General features: G+C 36.5%; 1 protein-coding gene and 1 pseudogene across 1 annotated transcript; both read left to right on the top strand.

Annotated features, from left to right (window-relative positions):
• Nucleotides 1–3873: 3873 nt before the first annotated feature.
• LOC132131145 (transmembrane 4 L6 family member 1-like) lies at nucleotides 3874–6031 on the top strand. The gene is made up of 4 exons (XM_059543127.1): nucleotides 3874–4119; nucleotides 5030–5101; nucleotides 5207–5349; nucleotides 5421–6031. Exons 1-4 carry the CDS (start codon nucleotides 3943–3945, stop codon nucleotides 5617–5619), a joined length of 591 nt encoding a protein of 196 aa, XP_059399110.1. The 5' UTR covers nucleotides 3874–3942; the 3' UTR covers nucleotides 5620–6031.
• Nucleotides 6032–7829: 1798 nt separating this feature from the next.
• LOC132131313 (ceruloplasmin-like) lies at nucleotides 7830–16635 on the top strand (annotated as a pseudogene).
• Nucleotides 16636–16879: the final 244 nt, after the last annotated feature.

The raw sequence follows: 16879 nt of genomic DNA, 5'->3' as shown, positions 1-16879 counted from the left end.
TGATTTTATTTATGAACTTTGGGAAGTTCCACATTCAAATTTTTCTTTTTCTGTTCTCGTTCAGCGCACACTAGCAGCTGACCGCTGATGAAAGCTTGGCCACACCACTCAAAACTGCAGATTTGTCCCTTTTTTTTCTTGACAAGAAATGCATTTAGAACAACTGTGAGGTCTGATGAGATGTTGTTAGACTATGTCAGTAAAACACTCTTTCCTGTCTAATCAGCCATTTTACTCACAGCGCACACACGGTACACAAATATGTGGCGCACGCTCTATATCACTTCATCATAAATAACCCACACAAAAAACAATGAGCATACTGTCGTCTGCTAAGTCATGAATTGACCAAAATATATATTCTGCAATTCGAGATCACGATATAAGGCACAAGCAGATACAGTATATAGTATATCTTTTTTTTTTCTAATTTAATGCACAAATAAATGTGAGCACAGTGCACTTATACTAAAAAATATTAGAAAATGAAACCATGTAAACACATAAAATAACTTATTTTATATTCTGGCATTTATATCTACTGTTAACTTCCGGCCTTTTTCACATTTTTATCACTATCTGCATGTCTCATCCATGAGTATGCAATGTTGGAGAGCAAGCATTTGGGAGTTTTGAGAAGCTAAATGAGCAATAAAGCTATAGTGAGCCCCTTTATTAAATATAAATAATACAGAGGAATAACACAAAAATGGTCATATTCAATCAGTATTATTTAATCTAATTCACAAATATCTCAATTCCAGTTAAGCAGAAATTAATTGTACTCAGTTGTGTTTTAGGCACTAAACACATTTGATGAACACATCCTGGCTCTGCACTGGGTGTGACACTGCAACACATGACTGAAATATTGGCAGTGGGGGGTCATGACCTGCTCACAACAGAGATGTGTCAGGATGCTGGAATCTGCTCAGCCGTTCTGAAACAGGGTGGAGGAGAATGTGTCTCTTCGGGGAACGCAGGGCTGTTTTGACCAACTTCAGTAATAAACCAATGAGGAAGTCATGCATGTACTTCCGTTGTTTTCATTCCCTATTTGTGTGATTAATTTGCTCTCATAAAAGGAAGTTTTTAAAGCCAAAAGATGTGCTGTCAGAGGACTGAAAGAAACATTTGAATCAGCTTTTTAAAGGGAAAGTTCGGATTGGATGAGCCATGTTTTAAATTAACACATTTTTAATTAAACTAACACAATCAACTTTAAAGTGGCTAATTGTTACATTAAAGTTTATATTTTAAATATACTATATTGCAACTTCATCATTACAAATGTATAATTACATAGTAATTATCTAGTAATATCTAATTTTTTCTTTTATCAGCACTTGTAAGTACATTCAGCAGTGCACTTTAAACATATTTCAAATACAAATAAAAGTAGTTATAGAATACAAATATGCACTTAATTCTTAAGTGGGTCGAAAACACTAGTTCAGCTAATTGCATTTAATATAAATTTAAACTATAATACATCTTCGTTTAATTGCAGTTAACATGCAGTTACAGGGTTGATTATATTAATTATATTTAGTGGACACTCAAGTACATTATTTTAAAGTATACTTTTTATAATAATATACCCTTAAAGTATTTCTGGCAACACTGTTGACTCACAGTCACTATTGGAAGAGAAGTGAACTGAGCTGGAGTCAATGAACTGACTTTAACTGATAAACTGGCTGTCCTCTTGCATTATCATCACACACTTTCCTGTTTAACACTCCTGTTAAAGCTGTATTGTATAAAGCACTATATATATAAAGCGGACTAAATTCTGAATTATTAAATACATTTATTGATATTCAACTTCTACTAGATGAACATGAAGTTCATCAAGGCATTTATTTTTGTCATGTTACAGATGCTTCCCAAGGCACAAGCATAAATTTTGTTCTCAGATGCCCTCGGCACACAGCACAGCAAACACAACAGTGGAAGTCTGTATCCTGTAGAATACCATTGAGTTACATAATATCGTGGCATACTTCCTTATAACAGGCTGTTTTATTCAGAAAGCCTGATTACACCAACGGCTAATCCTGGATCACACAAACACTGCAGACATTTCATCCTCTTACAGATTGATCTGGCTCAATAGAGATTTTTACATCTTAAACAAAAAGTGTGCAAGTGAACAGTAATTAGTTGGTTTCGTTGATTTCAATCTAAGTATCAGAGTTGTCCTAGGTGTTTTTCCTGATTTCCCACTCAGTGTCTTTCTTTCTTTTTTTTTTTACAATTTCTGAAGCTCCGAAGGAGAGCATGAGGTTAGCTTTGTTTTCTTTGGGTAAAACTAAGGAAACTTCAGAAGAACTCTCCATTTTGGGCTGCATTTCATCTCATTGCTGTCTGGGAGAAACAGTTTTATAATTAAAGCGATTTCACCTGTGTGATCTACCTTACAGTAAGTCATGCCATCTACAGTGTCAAATCAGAAGTGTTAAAGGCTGAAACACAAGCCATCTGCACATCTTCTCAACCACACGCCCCTTTCAAGACCAAATGGATGCCATTTTTGTTTCTTTGTGTATGGGGTTGGTAGGATTTTTTCTTCTTCTTTTCAAAAGAAAATAATATTTTTATTCATCAAGGATGCATTACATTGATTTATTATGGCAGTAAAACATATAATGTTGCAAAAAAAAACTTTCCTAAAGGCTATTCTTTAAATCCTGAAAAAAATCATGGTTTCCACAAAAACATTGGGCAGCAATGTTTTCATCATTGATAATCTGAAATGTTCCTTGAGCAGCAAATCAGTATATTAGAATGATTTCTGAAGATCATGTGACACTGAAGACTGGAGGAATGATGATGAAAATACAGATTAGATTTTTTTTAATATATTAAATTTTTGAACAGCACACTCTTAAAAGTAGAGGAACCTGGAACCTTTCCAAAAAGTTGTTGTTAACTTATAAAAATGTTCTTCATGCCATAAAAAATGGTTCTTTTAAGAACAGTTAACTGGCTCCAAAATGGCTCTTCATTTTATTTTGTTTACAAGTCAAGTCAAGTCACCTTTATTTATGCGTCAAAGCAACTGAACAACATTCATTAGGAAAACAGTGTGTCAATAATGCAAAAATGATAGTTAAAGGCAGTTCATCATTGAATTCAGTGATGTCATCTCCGTTCAATTAAATAGTGTCTGTGCATTTATTTGCAATCAAGTCAACGATATCGCTGTAGATGAAGTGAAGTTTACTTTTAAATGGTTCTTCTATGGCATCACTGCACACACACTTTTGGAAACTTGGAAAAAAGTGTGTTTGTGCAGTGATGCCATAGAAGAACCATTTAAAAAGTGTACTATATACATTTAAAATGACAACGAATAACTGATAGCAACTTTTACTATGTGTTAAAAAAAATAAATAAAAATGAATAAATAGTTAACAAAAAACTTACTATTTACTTTATTGTATGTGATTATTGAAAAGCTCATAAAAAGTGTTACAGTGTCAACCTTACAGTTAACCAAATGAAAATGGAAAAAATATTAATAGATATTTATAAGAATATCAGTATTAGATTCTCTTTCTAAGAAGCACCTTATATTTTCCTGACTTTGAAAACAAGGCTTGTAATTTGAAACTGTAAAAATGTCCACCGTTATGTTAGATGCATCTTTGTCGGATTACCATTGAAATGACGAGAAAGATTTAGTAGGAAATCATCTTGTAAGTCTCTTCAAACCCCCCACAAAGTCCCGGTCATATGGTCTGTCAGAGAGTTTCCAGTCATAATGTATAATGTCAGCACGCTTCCTGTCTCCTCCTCCTCAGTGTAACAGCGGCTCGTGGGGGGCCAAGGAGGGGGTGGGGGTCTCTTAAAACCCTTCCACTGCTCTGTCCTGCACCCTACTTTCCTGTCCTGGATTACAGCCGCCTGCGCTCGCTCCCTCTGCTCCGTGTGAAGATGTGTTCTCTGGGCTTTGCCAGGTCTCTTGGTTTTGCCCTCATCCCTCTCGCCACCTGCTGCATCGTGGCAAACGTCCTGCTCTTCTTTCCTGATGGAAAGGTGAACTTCGTATATGATGAGCATGTGACCACATATGTCTGGTACTTTATGGGAATCGGAGGAGGTGGTTTGGTGGTGAGTATCAGATTTTTGTCGGTGTGAATGTCTTTGTTGTGTGCAGACATGTGTAATAGTGTTGGTGGACATCCCAACCATCCCCATGAGGAAATAAACTCAAAAAATATATTAATTCAACTATAAAAATGCTAAATACAAACAAAAGTATGTATAAGAACTATAAGGTTTTGTTTTAGGGTGTAGAAAACATCATAAGCTTAATAAAAAAATAATAATAATTATAAAAGTCAATGATAAGTGTAAGGTTTTCAAGATTCTTGGTTGTGTATTGGTCAGTAGAAAAGCTGATCTGTGCTCTTGTGAGTGTGAAATGATCAACACTCTCAAAAACTATTTGAAAGTATTTACTATATTTATTAAAGTTGAGAGAACCTGTGGTGCATTCATACAATGTCTTTCATAACTGTTCGTATAATCTACCCTTGCCCTCTTGAGGGTTAAATTTAGGGTGGGTCCAAGGGCGGTCCTGGTCATAATTATTATTATTTTTTTGCAATTGTGAATTTATGAAATGAAATTGGTAACTCATACAATTCTCATAAGACTGGGTTGGAATGAGAGTTACGAAGTAAACCCCTGGGGAGTTGGTTGCTGGTCAAAGTTTGGAGACAATTAAAACTCAAATGAAAATGCGAGAAATGGGTTAAAATATACAGATATCTCATTTATTACTATGTGTTGTTGATCATATCTTTGTAATTCTTTATAAAAATGCAATGCTGGTCCACCTCTAACCCAGTTTTTATTTGTTGCTGACATCTCCAGACTTTTCACAATTAATTCCATCATTCCATTCTAGATTTTTTTCTTGTTGAGTATTCCATTTATGCCATGAGTTAAATGCAGTGATGGGGTGTGATTACACATGTATACAGTACTGTACTAAAAACTCCTTGTACACATTCAGATGCTGATACCGGCCTGCGTGTTTCTGGGAATGGGGAAGTGTGCGGATTCCTGCGGAACAGACAGCTGTGCGGTGAGTGTTGGGAAGGGGGTCCGAGGCTCTTATCTGAGCCTTCATTCGAGGACATGTTTTACAGGTCAGCCAGATTCATCAGTTTGATGTTGTGTGTGTGTGTAGATGTGTGGTTCAGTGTTTGCGGCTCTGCTGGGATTAGCCGGCTCTGCATACTGCTTCCTGATCTCCGCTGTGGCGCTCTTGAAGGGGCCGTATTGCTTCACTCTGTTGGGATGGATGTCTCCTTTTGAGGACGATGGTGGAAGGTATGAGCTCAAAACGCTCTGATGGTGACTTCATAAGAAAAAATCCTGAACGCTTTCCTCTGTTTGTTCAGGTATCTGTTTGCTCGAGAGAAGTGGTCCGAATGCATCCAGCCGGCACACATTGTGGAGTGGAATGTGACGCTGCTGTCCATCCTGTTGGGTCTCAGCACCCTGGAGTTCCTCCTCTGTTTCCTGCAGTTCATCAGCGGACTGGTTAATGCAGTGTGTCGGCCGTGCTGCTACAAACAGGAGTACAGTCTAAATGCTTGAGGACACTTGAGTGTTTCCCAGCTTGTGTCTGAAACAGGACTGCTCCTCTGCAGCAGAGCAGATAGATCTGCCAATCACACACTTCTGAACAGCTGTACATTGCTTTGGATAAAAACACTAGGTCGTAGGTTTCAGCTGAATGCATCGGGACATTTCTACATCACTCCAGTCGAGTTTGTATTAGCAGTGCATGTTTTCTGTATTGAACAGAAGTTTGTTTGTACACTGCTAAAATATAAATGTATTTTTGTATGAGTTCTGATCGTTTTGTACAGGAAATTGTTTTCTAAATAATTTAAATGTTGAGAGTAACAGAAGTACAGATGATGAATGTTGTTTTATATACCTATAAAAGCTGTTATACGTTTTAAATATTCTCATCAATGAATAAATTGGTCTCGTTTTAGACTTTTTTCTGTTTCTTTTTATTTTTTTATTTGTGGTTAATTTCACATTTTGGTGGTTTTAGCAATTTGCAGTACAAGTACAAAATTGCAAACAAAAAAAAAACTGTTGGGAATGGTTGCTGTGAGCCTCTTTATCCGGTCTCAGAAATAATCTCGAGAACAGAAATCTGTGTCACACTGTAGAACTTTCCCAAATCCTCATAATTTGAGGACTTGCAGATTTCTGGCCCAACATAAGCTAGACAAGTATGTGAGCACAAAGTCTTTAGCTTCAGATCAATGAACATTTATTTGTGACTTCTTGTATTGTTGTGCAAAAACATACTAGTAGTATTTCAGGTATTCAAACCATGGCAACCCGTAAACAATCCATACAACATATCCATATGAATATATATATATATATATATATTTATATATATATATATATAGTTATAGTCCAATTTGGGTTTTTTAAAGTCTTGCAAAAGCATCTCATAGATATTCAGGGTTGTACTGTATTCACTCATTTGCATGGTATCATTGCTATGCAAATCAATTGCTGGTGACATTCTCCTGCAGTATTTTCTGGTAGAAAGCAGAATTCATCCATCCACCCATCCAATCATCTTGCTCAAAGGGATGCTAGAGCCTATCCCAGCATATCAGGCCAAAGACACAATTTTAGCGTCAGTTCCACTTTTGGCAAAAAGAACATTCTCTCAAAAGTTTTGAGGATCATCAAGGTGTGTTTTGGCCAAATTTAGAGAAGCCTTAATATGGTATGAATTTGTTAACATAATCTAAACATTGACATTAAGATTTTCTGTGAAGCTGTTTTGACGCAACGTCTATAGTGAAAAGTGCTACACAAATAAAGTAGGCTTGACTTGACTTGTTCTTCTCTATTAGCAGTGGTCTTTGCCGTCTTCCATGGGATGCTATTACTGGCATGTCTTTGTGATAGTGGAGTTGTGAACACTGACCTCTGTAGATGTGAATGTTTCTGCAGTTCCTTGGATGTTGTCCTTGGCTCTTTTATGACTTCCTGGATGATGTTGATATGCTTTTAGAGGAATTTTGGTAGGTCAGCTAATTGTGGTAAAACATTTGATCCATCTAGAGATTTGTATCTGTGGTTTTTCGGAGTCCCAGAACCTTAGAAATAGCTTTGTAGCCCTTCCCAGACTGCTGTGTCTCACTCATTTTATTCCTTGTAATCATTCTTTGGTATAAATAAGTGAGACCTTTTAGCTAACTTCATGTTGCTGAGCATATTTGGCTTAAATATTGACTTTATTTTAAGTTGCAAAGTCAACAAATTGTTTTATACCACCCTTTATTTCTGTCATTCACCCTAATGTCTTTTCAAACCTTTTCCAAACCTGTTTTCTTTTTGTCTGTGGAACAAAAAAAGTGAACTTTTGGGAAATATAATGGTTCCATAGTCGCGTGTAATGAAAGAGCACTGTGTCAATACCTTTGTTGAGATATGATTTGCCAACAAATATTAGCATAGTTTATGAAGCTTGTGTCATTATTTTAAAATGATTTGTCACAGTGCGTTTGCAATAGGGATCCAAAATATTTCAACTGCTGAGTTGTGAAGTCCCAACAGACAAACATTTATCAACTCAACATGAGACAAATACCCAATACCCTATTGATTTTACGTAATGCAAACAGGTTGGGGTTTTTTGGTCATCAATGTTTTTGGCATCTACCACGCACTCAAGCAATGAGGTGACTACTTTCCTTTACAAATCAAAAACATTTTGCTTATGTTGATATTGTACATATAAACTGTCCAACCAAGATCACATAATGTCTCCAAATAAACTCAAAGCATCCAAATTGGTGATTCTGGCACAAGCTTTATCAGACCAATGGTTGATGATTGCAAACAAAACTGACACAAGGTTTTCTGACAGACAGAAGTTTCCTAGAGTTCATGGGGTCACATACTGCCGGTAAATTCATTGGGTTGTGTTCTTTCCAGACCACCCAGCTGTGTGTGTAAAAGTCAACTTGCCCTCTTCACGTCTGTTGTGATTGGCTGACTGCTGTCACACTTCATCATTTATAGAAGTGAAGCATCTGTTCCATTTTGGTAGTCAAACCCCAGTGATCCGAAATGAAGGGGCTGCAGTGGACTCGCGTGTTCTATCATAAGAGAATATTTTTTTGCCATTAAGGAGATTCAGTTGGATTATGCTCCTAGTGGTAAATATCTGATTCTAAACAAAACCATAGAAGAAGATGAGTGAGTTCAAACACTTCTGAGCTCTGAACTATGAGTTCAGTATGCAAGAAATTAGCTTATAATAACATTTTATTAAACATTTAAATTTGTATTAAACATTTGATTAATTTTAAATACATTCTAGTTGCAATTTATTTATTTCGTTTTATCTTTAGAACTTTAATGACAGTTTCACTTGTATATTGCTCCTATTGTTTAAGCAGTCCTACTCAACTGTAGTTTTCAAGTGTATTAACAAATCACTGTATGACTCCCAGTGGATTTTCTATAGATAGTTGTCACTGTGAGTGCAGCTTTAGATTCTGGGTCCTCAAAAACCCCTTAACCCTAAAAAATTGAGTTATTACTTATGGATACAATTTTTACCTTTCTGAGTCAATGCATGTAAAAACCTTTGATGTTTGACAGAGAAGCAAGGGTGTTTCTGAAGAGGGGAGAGCAGTGGATTGGATGGGTGTATAAAAAGGCAGTGTACCTGCAATATACTGATGCCACCTGCAGGCAGGAGATAGGAAAAACCCAAGTGGATGGGCTACCTTGGACCCCTCATTAGTGCAGAAGAAGATGACGTGGTTATTGTGATTGTTATTGTCACCTATGTTTTGACCCTTCCGGCTTCCCATACTACTGGAAAAGTAAACTGTCTGTCCAGAATATACCACTCGCATGTTAAAGCCCCCAGAGACATTGTCTCAGGTGTCATTGGACTTCTCAATAAATGTAAAAAAGGTAAAAATCTTTTTCTTTACTTTAGGGCTCAAATGCCAGGATTTTACAGTATCTTGTGGATATATATATGGATATATATATTTTATATGCAACATGAAATATTTTCCATCTCACGCAATGACCATGTAAACCAGTAAACACAGTGATTTTCATATGATACACATAAAGAATTTACAGCAGTGACTAATAACTTGAAATTCATCCACATAGAAATGTTCCACCTTAAAAATAATCATCTAGACATGTTTACACCATAAATTATGGTGCCCGCGAGATTAAATGGTCGGTTCAATTAGTTTTGTTGTGGCCACAACATAATAACTTGTGGGAACATGATAATATATCGCGTTGTTTGTATCATTTTGTTGAGGTAACGACACCCCTATGTTGTGGCCTCGAGATGCTATGTTGAGGGAATGACATATTTTTCTCGTGGCCACATGTTTAATATGTAAACATACCTGCATGACCATAGCATCCCTGGGTTATTAGAGATGGATTCATTAATATTTTATTTTGAATTAAGAAATTATTATATTATTTATAATATAAATTATTATATTATTAAGTTATTATATTAACCATAGGCCTTGACTACTGGACTGTATTACGTGAAATAGTCCACATTCAAACGAAGTTTATCATGAATAAATGTTACATAATGTGCATAATATAAAATAGGCCTTCAAGAAAACAATTTTATCCACCCTACAGTCTTGTAAGTCCATTAACTGACTGTCTGTATATTATTATTATTATTATTATAAGCCTATTATTACATTTACATTTACATTTAATCATTTAGCAGACGCCTTTTTCCAAAGTGACTTACAAATGAGAACAATAGAAGCAATCAGGTCAACAAGAGAACAACAACAGTAGACATGACAAGTCTCAGTTAGTCTAGTACAGAAAGCATAGCCAGGTTTTTTGTATTTTTTATTACTGGTTATATTTTTCATATTCATTTATATTCATTTTTCCCCTTCATTTCGATCGCTTTACTTAACGTTCTGAATACTTTTGTAAATAATAGCCTACTGTAAATGCTAGTAGTGCCAATAAAGCTTTGATTATGCCGACTTGCAGTTTAAATTTAACATATATTTTTCATTTTATTTCGGCTAATTAACAAGACTGTAATTATAAATACTATAGTGTTTCGTTGAGGAATTAATTATTCATGTAGTTTAATTTGTAAAAGAAAACACCACACACATTCATTTATCATCACACATAGGCATAAATACAATCATAAAGTCAAAACTTTATTGGCATAATTGTCAGGTATTTATTTGCAAATTATATAGTAGGCTAGCAAATACTAGCATAATTATACAAAACGTTAACTAGGTAAACCGATACACAAGTTGAAAGGGGAAATATATAACAATAAATATAAAATATAGTTATAGTAAGTAAATGTAGTAATAATAATAATAATATACAAATATTAAATTAAATGTTTAATGTTAATAAAAATGTTTTATCCATCTCTGATAATCCCGGGTTGCTATGATCACACAGGTTTGTTTACACATTAAACTTATGGCCACGACACAATATCACGTTCCCACAAGTTAATATGACGTTCCCACAAGTTAATATGACGTTCCCACATGACATTATAATGGTTCCATGAGATATTATGCCGTGACCACGAAAAAACTAAGTGAGCTGATAATGGCACCTCCCGGGCACCGTATTAAATAAACACATATAACAATAATTAATGTGCATAAATAAGAATGAGTAAATTAATTAAAGAATTTATGGGTTTAAAAGCATAAAGTTGAGTCAAAAGTTTTGTCTAATGTTTGCCAATATGGATCTGCTATTAGACATGAAACATTCTACTAAGATTTAAAACCTTTAACACGAAGAGTACAATAAGTTTTATTAATGCATAATGAGCCTTTTCAATCAGGGCTTCAGGAACCTTTTCTTTTTAACAAACGATTGAGTGTATGTTAAACATCTGGCTAGCTTCTACAAACATTGACTCAAAGGATTATGCAATATAAATTACTGATATAATGTTGACCACCGTGAAAGTCATTGTATACTGTCACACTCTTCATGCTCTGACAGTGCACTAACACTGAATAATTCCTGTTTTGTTTTGTTTTCCTTCATTTGTGCAGTTCTCAGGCTATCTAGATGTGCATGGGGACTAGACAGCTATCTTTACACCCTTATGTTTACAGTGTCTGATGAGAACCTCAGCTGGTACCTGGATGAAAATATCAGGACCTACTGCACAGCTCCTGCCAAAGTCAACAAGGATGATGAAGGCTTCCAGGAAAGCAATAAAATGCACTGTGAGTTCAGTGATAATGTGAACAGGCCATCAGGTGAAACCCTGTTCTAGGCATATCTATGAACTATCTAGAATAATAGTATACTGTAGATTATGTTCTTTATACTGTCTACAGTTATATATATATTCTGTAAAACTTCCTTTCTGAACTTTGCTGTAGCTATCAACGGGTATGTCTAGACCTCAGTGTGTGCATGGGCATTATGATCCACTGGCACTGGTTTGGAATTGGGAACAAGGTGGACCTCCACTCAGCCTTCTTCCATGGATAGATCCTGGCAGACAAGCAGCACTATGTTGACACCATCAGTCTGTTCTTGGCTACTTTTGTTAACGTAGGGATGGTGGCAGATAATCCCAGCCAGTGGCTCCTCAGATGCCAGGTCAATGATCATCTGGAAGGTACAGAAAGACCAGATCTGAGAATATGGATGCAAAAACTCTGCATTGTTACAATGGCTGTGTTGCATTTAATTACATTTGTCCCCACTTTTAGCTGGCATGCAAGCCATTTTTGAGATTAAGAAGTGTTTCCCAAATGTGCATAAACCAAGAACATTTGGAGAAGTGAGACAGTATTAAATTGCCACTGAGGAAATAATTTGTGATTATGGGCCAACAGGGATAAACCAGTATTCAGGAAAGAAACTTGCTGATGACAGGTCAAAATAATATTGACTGAGAGACATAATGAAGTCAAAGCGAATGTCCTTTTTTTTTTACTTACAATATGAGCTCATGTCTCTGAACATCCTTAGTGTATCTTACACTTTCTTTGAAAACCTCAATGATCGCATCGGGGGCAAATAGATGAAGGTCCACTATGTGGAATGTACTGATGACACATTCTCCAAATGCAAAGAGAGGACCCCAGAGGAGCAGCACCTGGGAATTCTGGGTAATAAAACTACAGTTTCTATGGATACACAAAAGTTTTCAACAGAACAAACATTGCATTTAACTTGGAATCTTCCAATATTACAATGAACATGGTGCAGTGATTCGCTTGCAGATGTAAGTCTTCTTCAGTGCTTTCTCTTCACATCTTTGGGATGTTTTTAAGGTCCAATCATCAGTGCAGAGGAATAGGACACAATTAAAGTAACATTTAGAAATAAAGCAAGCAGGTCCTAAAGTATCCAACCTCGCAGAGTGCAATATAATATAGAAATGGATGGAACTTTCTACCACAACATCCTGGAAGGTAAAGAATAAACTTATTTTAATAAATGTATAGAAATGCATGACAGACTTTAACTAAAAATCATTCTTTTCCATTCCATTGTTCATAGCTTTGCCAATATTTTTCCATTCTAGAAAAATGTGTCTCTTAGAAAAATCTTCTTGCAACTGTGTTTGATGAGAACCTGAGCTGGTATTTGGATGACAACATCAACAGATCCGCAAAACAGCCTAAATCTGTAATTAAAGAAGATGAAGACTTTCAAGAGTACAATAAACTGCACTTTAAGTGCTATAGTAAGAGAAAGCATTATTTATTATTATTGCATTTCTGCAGCACACAAACCATATTTTTTGCTTTTTTTATTCACAGCGCTCAATGGATACATGTATGGGATTTTAAAAGGCTTCAGTATGTGTAAAGGTGATAAGGTGCCCTGGCATCTGTCCAGACTAGGATCAGAGGTTGACATGCATGGACTTTACTCTGAGGGCAACAGGTTCCTCTACAAAGACACCAGGAGAGACACAATTAACGTGTTCCCTCATATCTCTCACACTGTCATCATGGAGCCTGATAGCATGGGTACGGTCCCATTCATTCTCTCTTCGATCTCACTGTGTCAAAGTTATTTTAATACCATACATGCTCTTAAATGTGTATTATGTTTTTTAGTCAACTTAAAAAACAGTGTTGTCGAACTCTTGTCTTGTGTTTTGAGATATTTTTTTCCAAAAAGTGGGGTCACAATGTTGTTTTGGATGAATCTTACTTTTATTTTTATAGACAAAAACAGTTTGAACATTCTTCAAAATATCTTTTGTTGTGTTCCACAGAGGAAATAAAGTACAGGTTTGGAACCTCACTAAACATTGTTAGATTTATGCTTAAAACAACAAAATCAGCTTAATTTAAACAATCACATAAATATGCATTTGAGATTGGCGTCAAAGTTGTAGACATATTGTGCTTTTCTGATGATGTAATGTGGCGTCTGCAGGGTAGTTTGAGGTGGGATGTAAAACCACAGATCATTATCATGGAGGCATGAGAGCCAACTACACCATGGAGACGAGTGGCTTCTGGAGCCATCAGTCTGAGACGATCCTCCACCAGAAGAATTATTACATTGCTGCGGTTGAGATGGACTGGGACTATCACCCACCCACACATGGGAGGAACAAATGCACCATAGTCTGAAAGACAGGTATTCCAAGTCCTTCACCAGAACTCATGCATCCCATTTGCAAAAATAGACGAAGAACACCAGTGGTGTTCATTGACCTGTTTATGTGCCAAGCATCAACAAGCAAATGTGAATGAGATCTGAGATTTATGGGTATTGAGTTGCAGTTGAACCACTGAATCCACCACTGATGTCACATCGACTATTTTAACAATGTCCTTACTACCTTTTTGATATCGCTGTAGATGAAGTGACCCCAACTAAGCAAGCCAGAGGCGACAGTGGAAAGGAACCGAAACTCCATCGGTGACAGAATGGAGAAAAAAACCTTGGGAGAAACCAGGCTCAGTTGGGGGGCCAGTTCTCCTCTGACCGGACGAAACCAGTAGTTCAATTCCAGGCTGCAGCAAACTCAGATTGTGCAGAAGAATCATCTGTTTCCTGTGGTCTTGTCCTGGTGGTCCTCTGAGACAAGGTCTTTACAGGGGATCTGTATCTGGGGCTCTAGTTGTCCTGGTCTCCGCTGTCTTTCAGGGCTGTAGAGGTCCTTTCTAGGTGCTGATCCAGCATCTGGTCTGGATACGTACTGGATCCAGGTGACTGCAGTGACCCTCTGATCTGGACACAGACTGGATCTGGTGGCTACGGTGACCTCGGAACAAGAGAGAAACAGACTAATTTTAGCATAGATGCCATTCTTCTAATGATGTAGCAAGTACATAGGGTGTTATGGGAAGTGTTCCTGGTTCCGGTTTACCTAATTAATGCAGCCTAAAAATCCTTTAACGGATTCGGATATTAGAAGCATATTAGTATGTTATGTGTAAACCAGGTTAAAGAGATGGGTCTTTAATCTAGATTTAAACTGCAAGAGTGTGTCTGCCTCCCGAACAATGTTAGGTAGGTTATTCCAGAGTTTAGGCGCCAAATAGGAAAAGGATCTGCCGCCCGCAGTTGATTTTGATATTCTAGGTATTATCAAATTGCCTGATTTTTGAGAACGTAGCGGACGTAGAAGATTATGATGTAAAAGGAGCTCATTCAAATACTGAGGTGCTAAACCTTTCAGGGCTTTATAATAAGCAATATTTTAAAATCTATGCGATGCTTGATAGGGAGCCAGTGCAGTGTTGACAGGACCGGGCTAATATGGTCATACTTCCTGGTTCTAGTAAGAACTCTTGCTGCTGCATTTTGGACTAGCTGTAGTTTGTTTACTAAGCGTGCAGAACAACCACCCAATAAAGCATTACAATAATCTAACCTTGAGGTCATAAATGCATGGATAAACATTTCTGCATTTGAAATTGAGAGCATAGGCCGTAATTTAGATATATTTTTGAGATGGAAAAATGCAGTTTTACAAATGCTAGAAATGTGGCTTTCTAAGGAAAGATTGCGATCAAATAGCACACCTAGGTTCCTAACTGATGACGAAGAATTGACAGAGCAACCATCAAGTCTTAGACAGTGTTCTAGGTTATTACAAGCTGAGTTTTTAGGTCCTATAATTAACACCTGTTTTTTCAGAATTTAGCAGTAAGAAATTACTCGTCATCCAGTTTTTTATATTGACTATGCAATCCATTAGTTTTTCAAATTGGTGTGTTTCACCGGGCCACAAAGAAATATAGAGCTGAGTATCATCAGCATAACAGTGAAAGCTAACACCATGTTTCCTGATGATATATCCCAAGGGTAACATATAAAGCGTGAAGAGTAGCGGCCCTAGTACTGAGCCTTGAGGTACTCCATACTGCACTTGTGATCGATATGATACATCTTCATTCACTGCTACGAACTGATGGCGGTCATATAAGTACGATTTAAACCAGGCTAATGCACTTCCATTAATGCCAACAAAGTGTTCAAGTCTATGCAAAAGAATGTTGTGGTCAATTGTGTCAAACGCAGCACTAAGATCCAATAAAACTAATAGAGAGATACACCCACGATCAGATGATAAGAGCAGGTCATTTGTAACTCTAAGGAGAGCAGTCTCAGTACTATGATACGGTCTAAATCCTGACTGGAAATCCTCACATATACCATTTTTCTCTAAGAAGGAATATAATTGTGAGGATACCACCTTTTCTAGTATCTTGGACAGAAAAGGGAGATTCGAGATTGGTCTATAATTAACTAGTTCTTTTGGGTCAAGTTGTGGTTTTTTGATGAGAGGCTTAATAACAGCCAGTTTGAAGGTTTTGGGGACATATCCTAATGACAATGAGGAATTAATAATAGTCAGAAGAGGATCTATGACTTCTGGAAGCATCTCTTTTAGGAGCTTAAATGGTATAGGGTCTAACATACATGTTGTTGGTTTATATGATTTAACAAGTTTATACAATTCTTCCTCTCCTATAGTAGAGAATGAGAGGAACTGAGGAACTCAGGGGGTCTATAGTGCACTGTCTGATGTGTGACTGTAGCTGACGGCTGAATGGTTACAATTTTATCTCTAATAGTATTGATTTTAGAAGTAAAGTAGTTCATAAAGTCATTACTTTTTTCGGGCTGCTCTCTTTATTTTGTGTGTTTTTACAGTGTCAGTACAGAAAGTGCAAGTTCTAAATCATATTTATTCTGATTATTCAGTCCAGGAAACGAGTTCCTAAGAAAAGAAGGGAAATTCATTGGTTCAAAATATAAGAAGTTCTGTACAGAGAGTACACTGATGAAACCTTCACCAAACCAAGGAAAGGTCTGCTGATATGGAACACCTGAGGGTACATATTTATAGAATATGCTGTACATTGAAGGTTGACTCATAATTTGATGTTTGTAAACCTTCAAAATATGCTCATCTTAGGACCCATGATCCATGGTAAAGTGGAAGAAAAAGTGAAGATTGTGTTTAAGAACATGGCTAAGAGGCCATACTCCATATACGCCCATGGATTCAAAACATGCAGTCCTCAGGTGGCCCTGACACATCCATGTTAATTTTCTAAATAAACACTTGTAGTTCTTTTAATTATTTTGTTTGCAAAAGAGCAGAACAACTTCCCTGCCTTGCTTAAAAATACTGCTAAAGTTGACATTACATGAAAAGTTATTTTACTTCTTTAATTTGATTAGATGGTGAAAAGTGGCCTCTTAATAGATTATATAAGTAGTTTCAGAAGATCAGAAAAGAATACATTAAATTGGGGTGATTTAGTAAGAAAATAGTATAAGAAAATATAAT

The sequence above is a fragment of the Carassius carassius genome, chromosome 48 (genome assembly GCF_963082965.1).
Source record: "Carassius carassius chromosome 48, fCarCar2.1, whole genome shotgun sequence".
Lineage (NCBI taxonomy): Eukaryota > Metazoa > Chordata > Actinopteri > Cypriniformes > Cyprinidae > Carassius > Carassius carassius.
Note: the sequence above shows the minus strand (reverse complement) of the source record. Positions and strands in the feature narration are given on the sequence as shown.

Coding starts and splice junctions, on each gene's coding strand:
- LOC132131145 (XM_059543127.1), top strand. CDS start 3,943: ATGTGTTCTCTGGGCTTTGCCAGGTCTCTTGGTTTTGCCCTCATCCCT. Junction 4,120..5,029: donor TCGGAGGAGGTGGTTTGGTG/GTGAGTATCAGA, acceptor GTACACATTCAG/ATGCTGATACCGGCCTGCGT. Junction 5,102..5,206: donor GCGGAACAGACAGCTGTGCG/GTGAGTGTTGGG, acceptor GTGTGTGTGTAG/ATGTGTGGTTCAGTGTTTGC.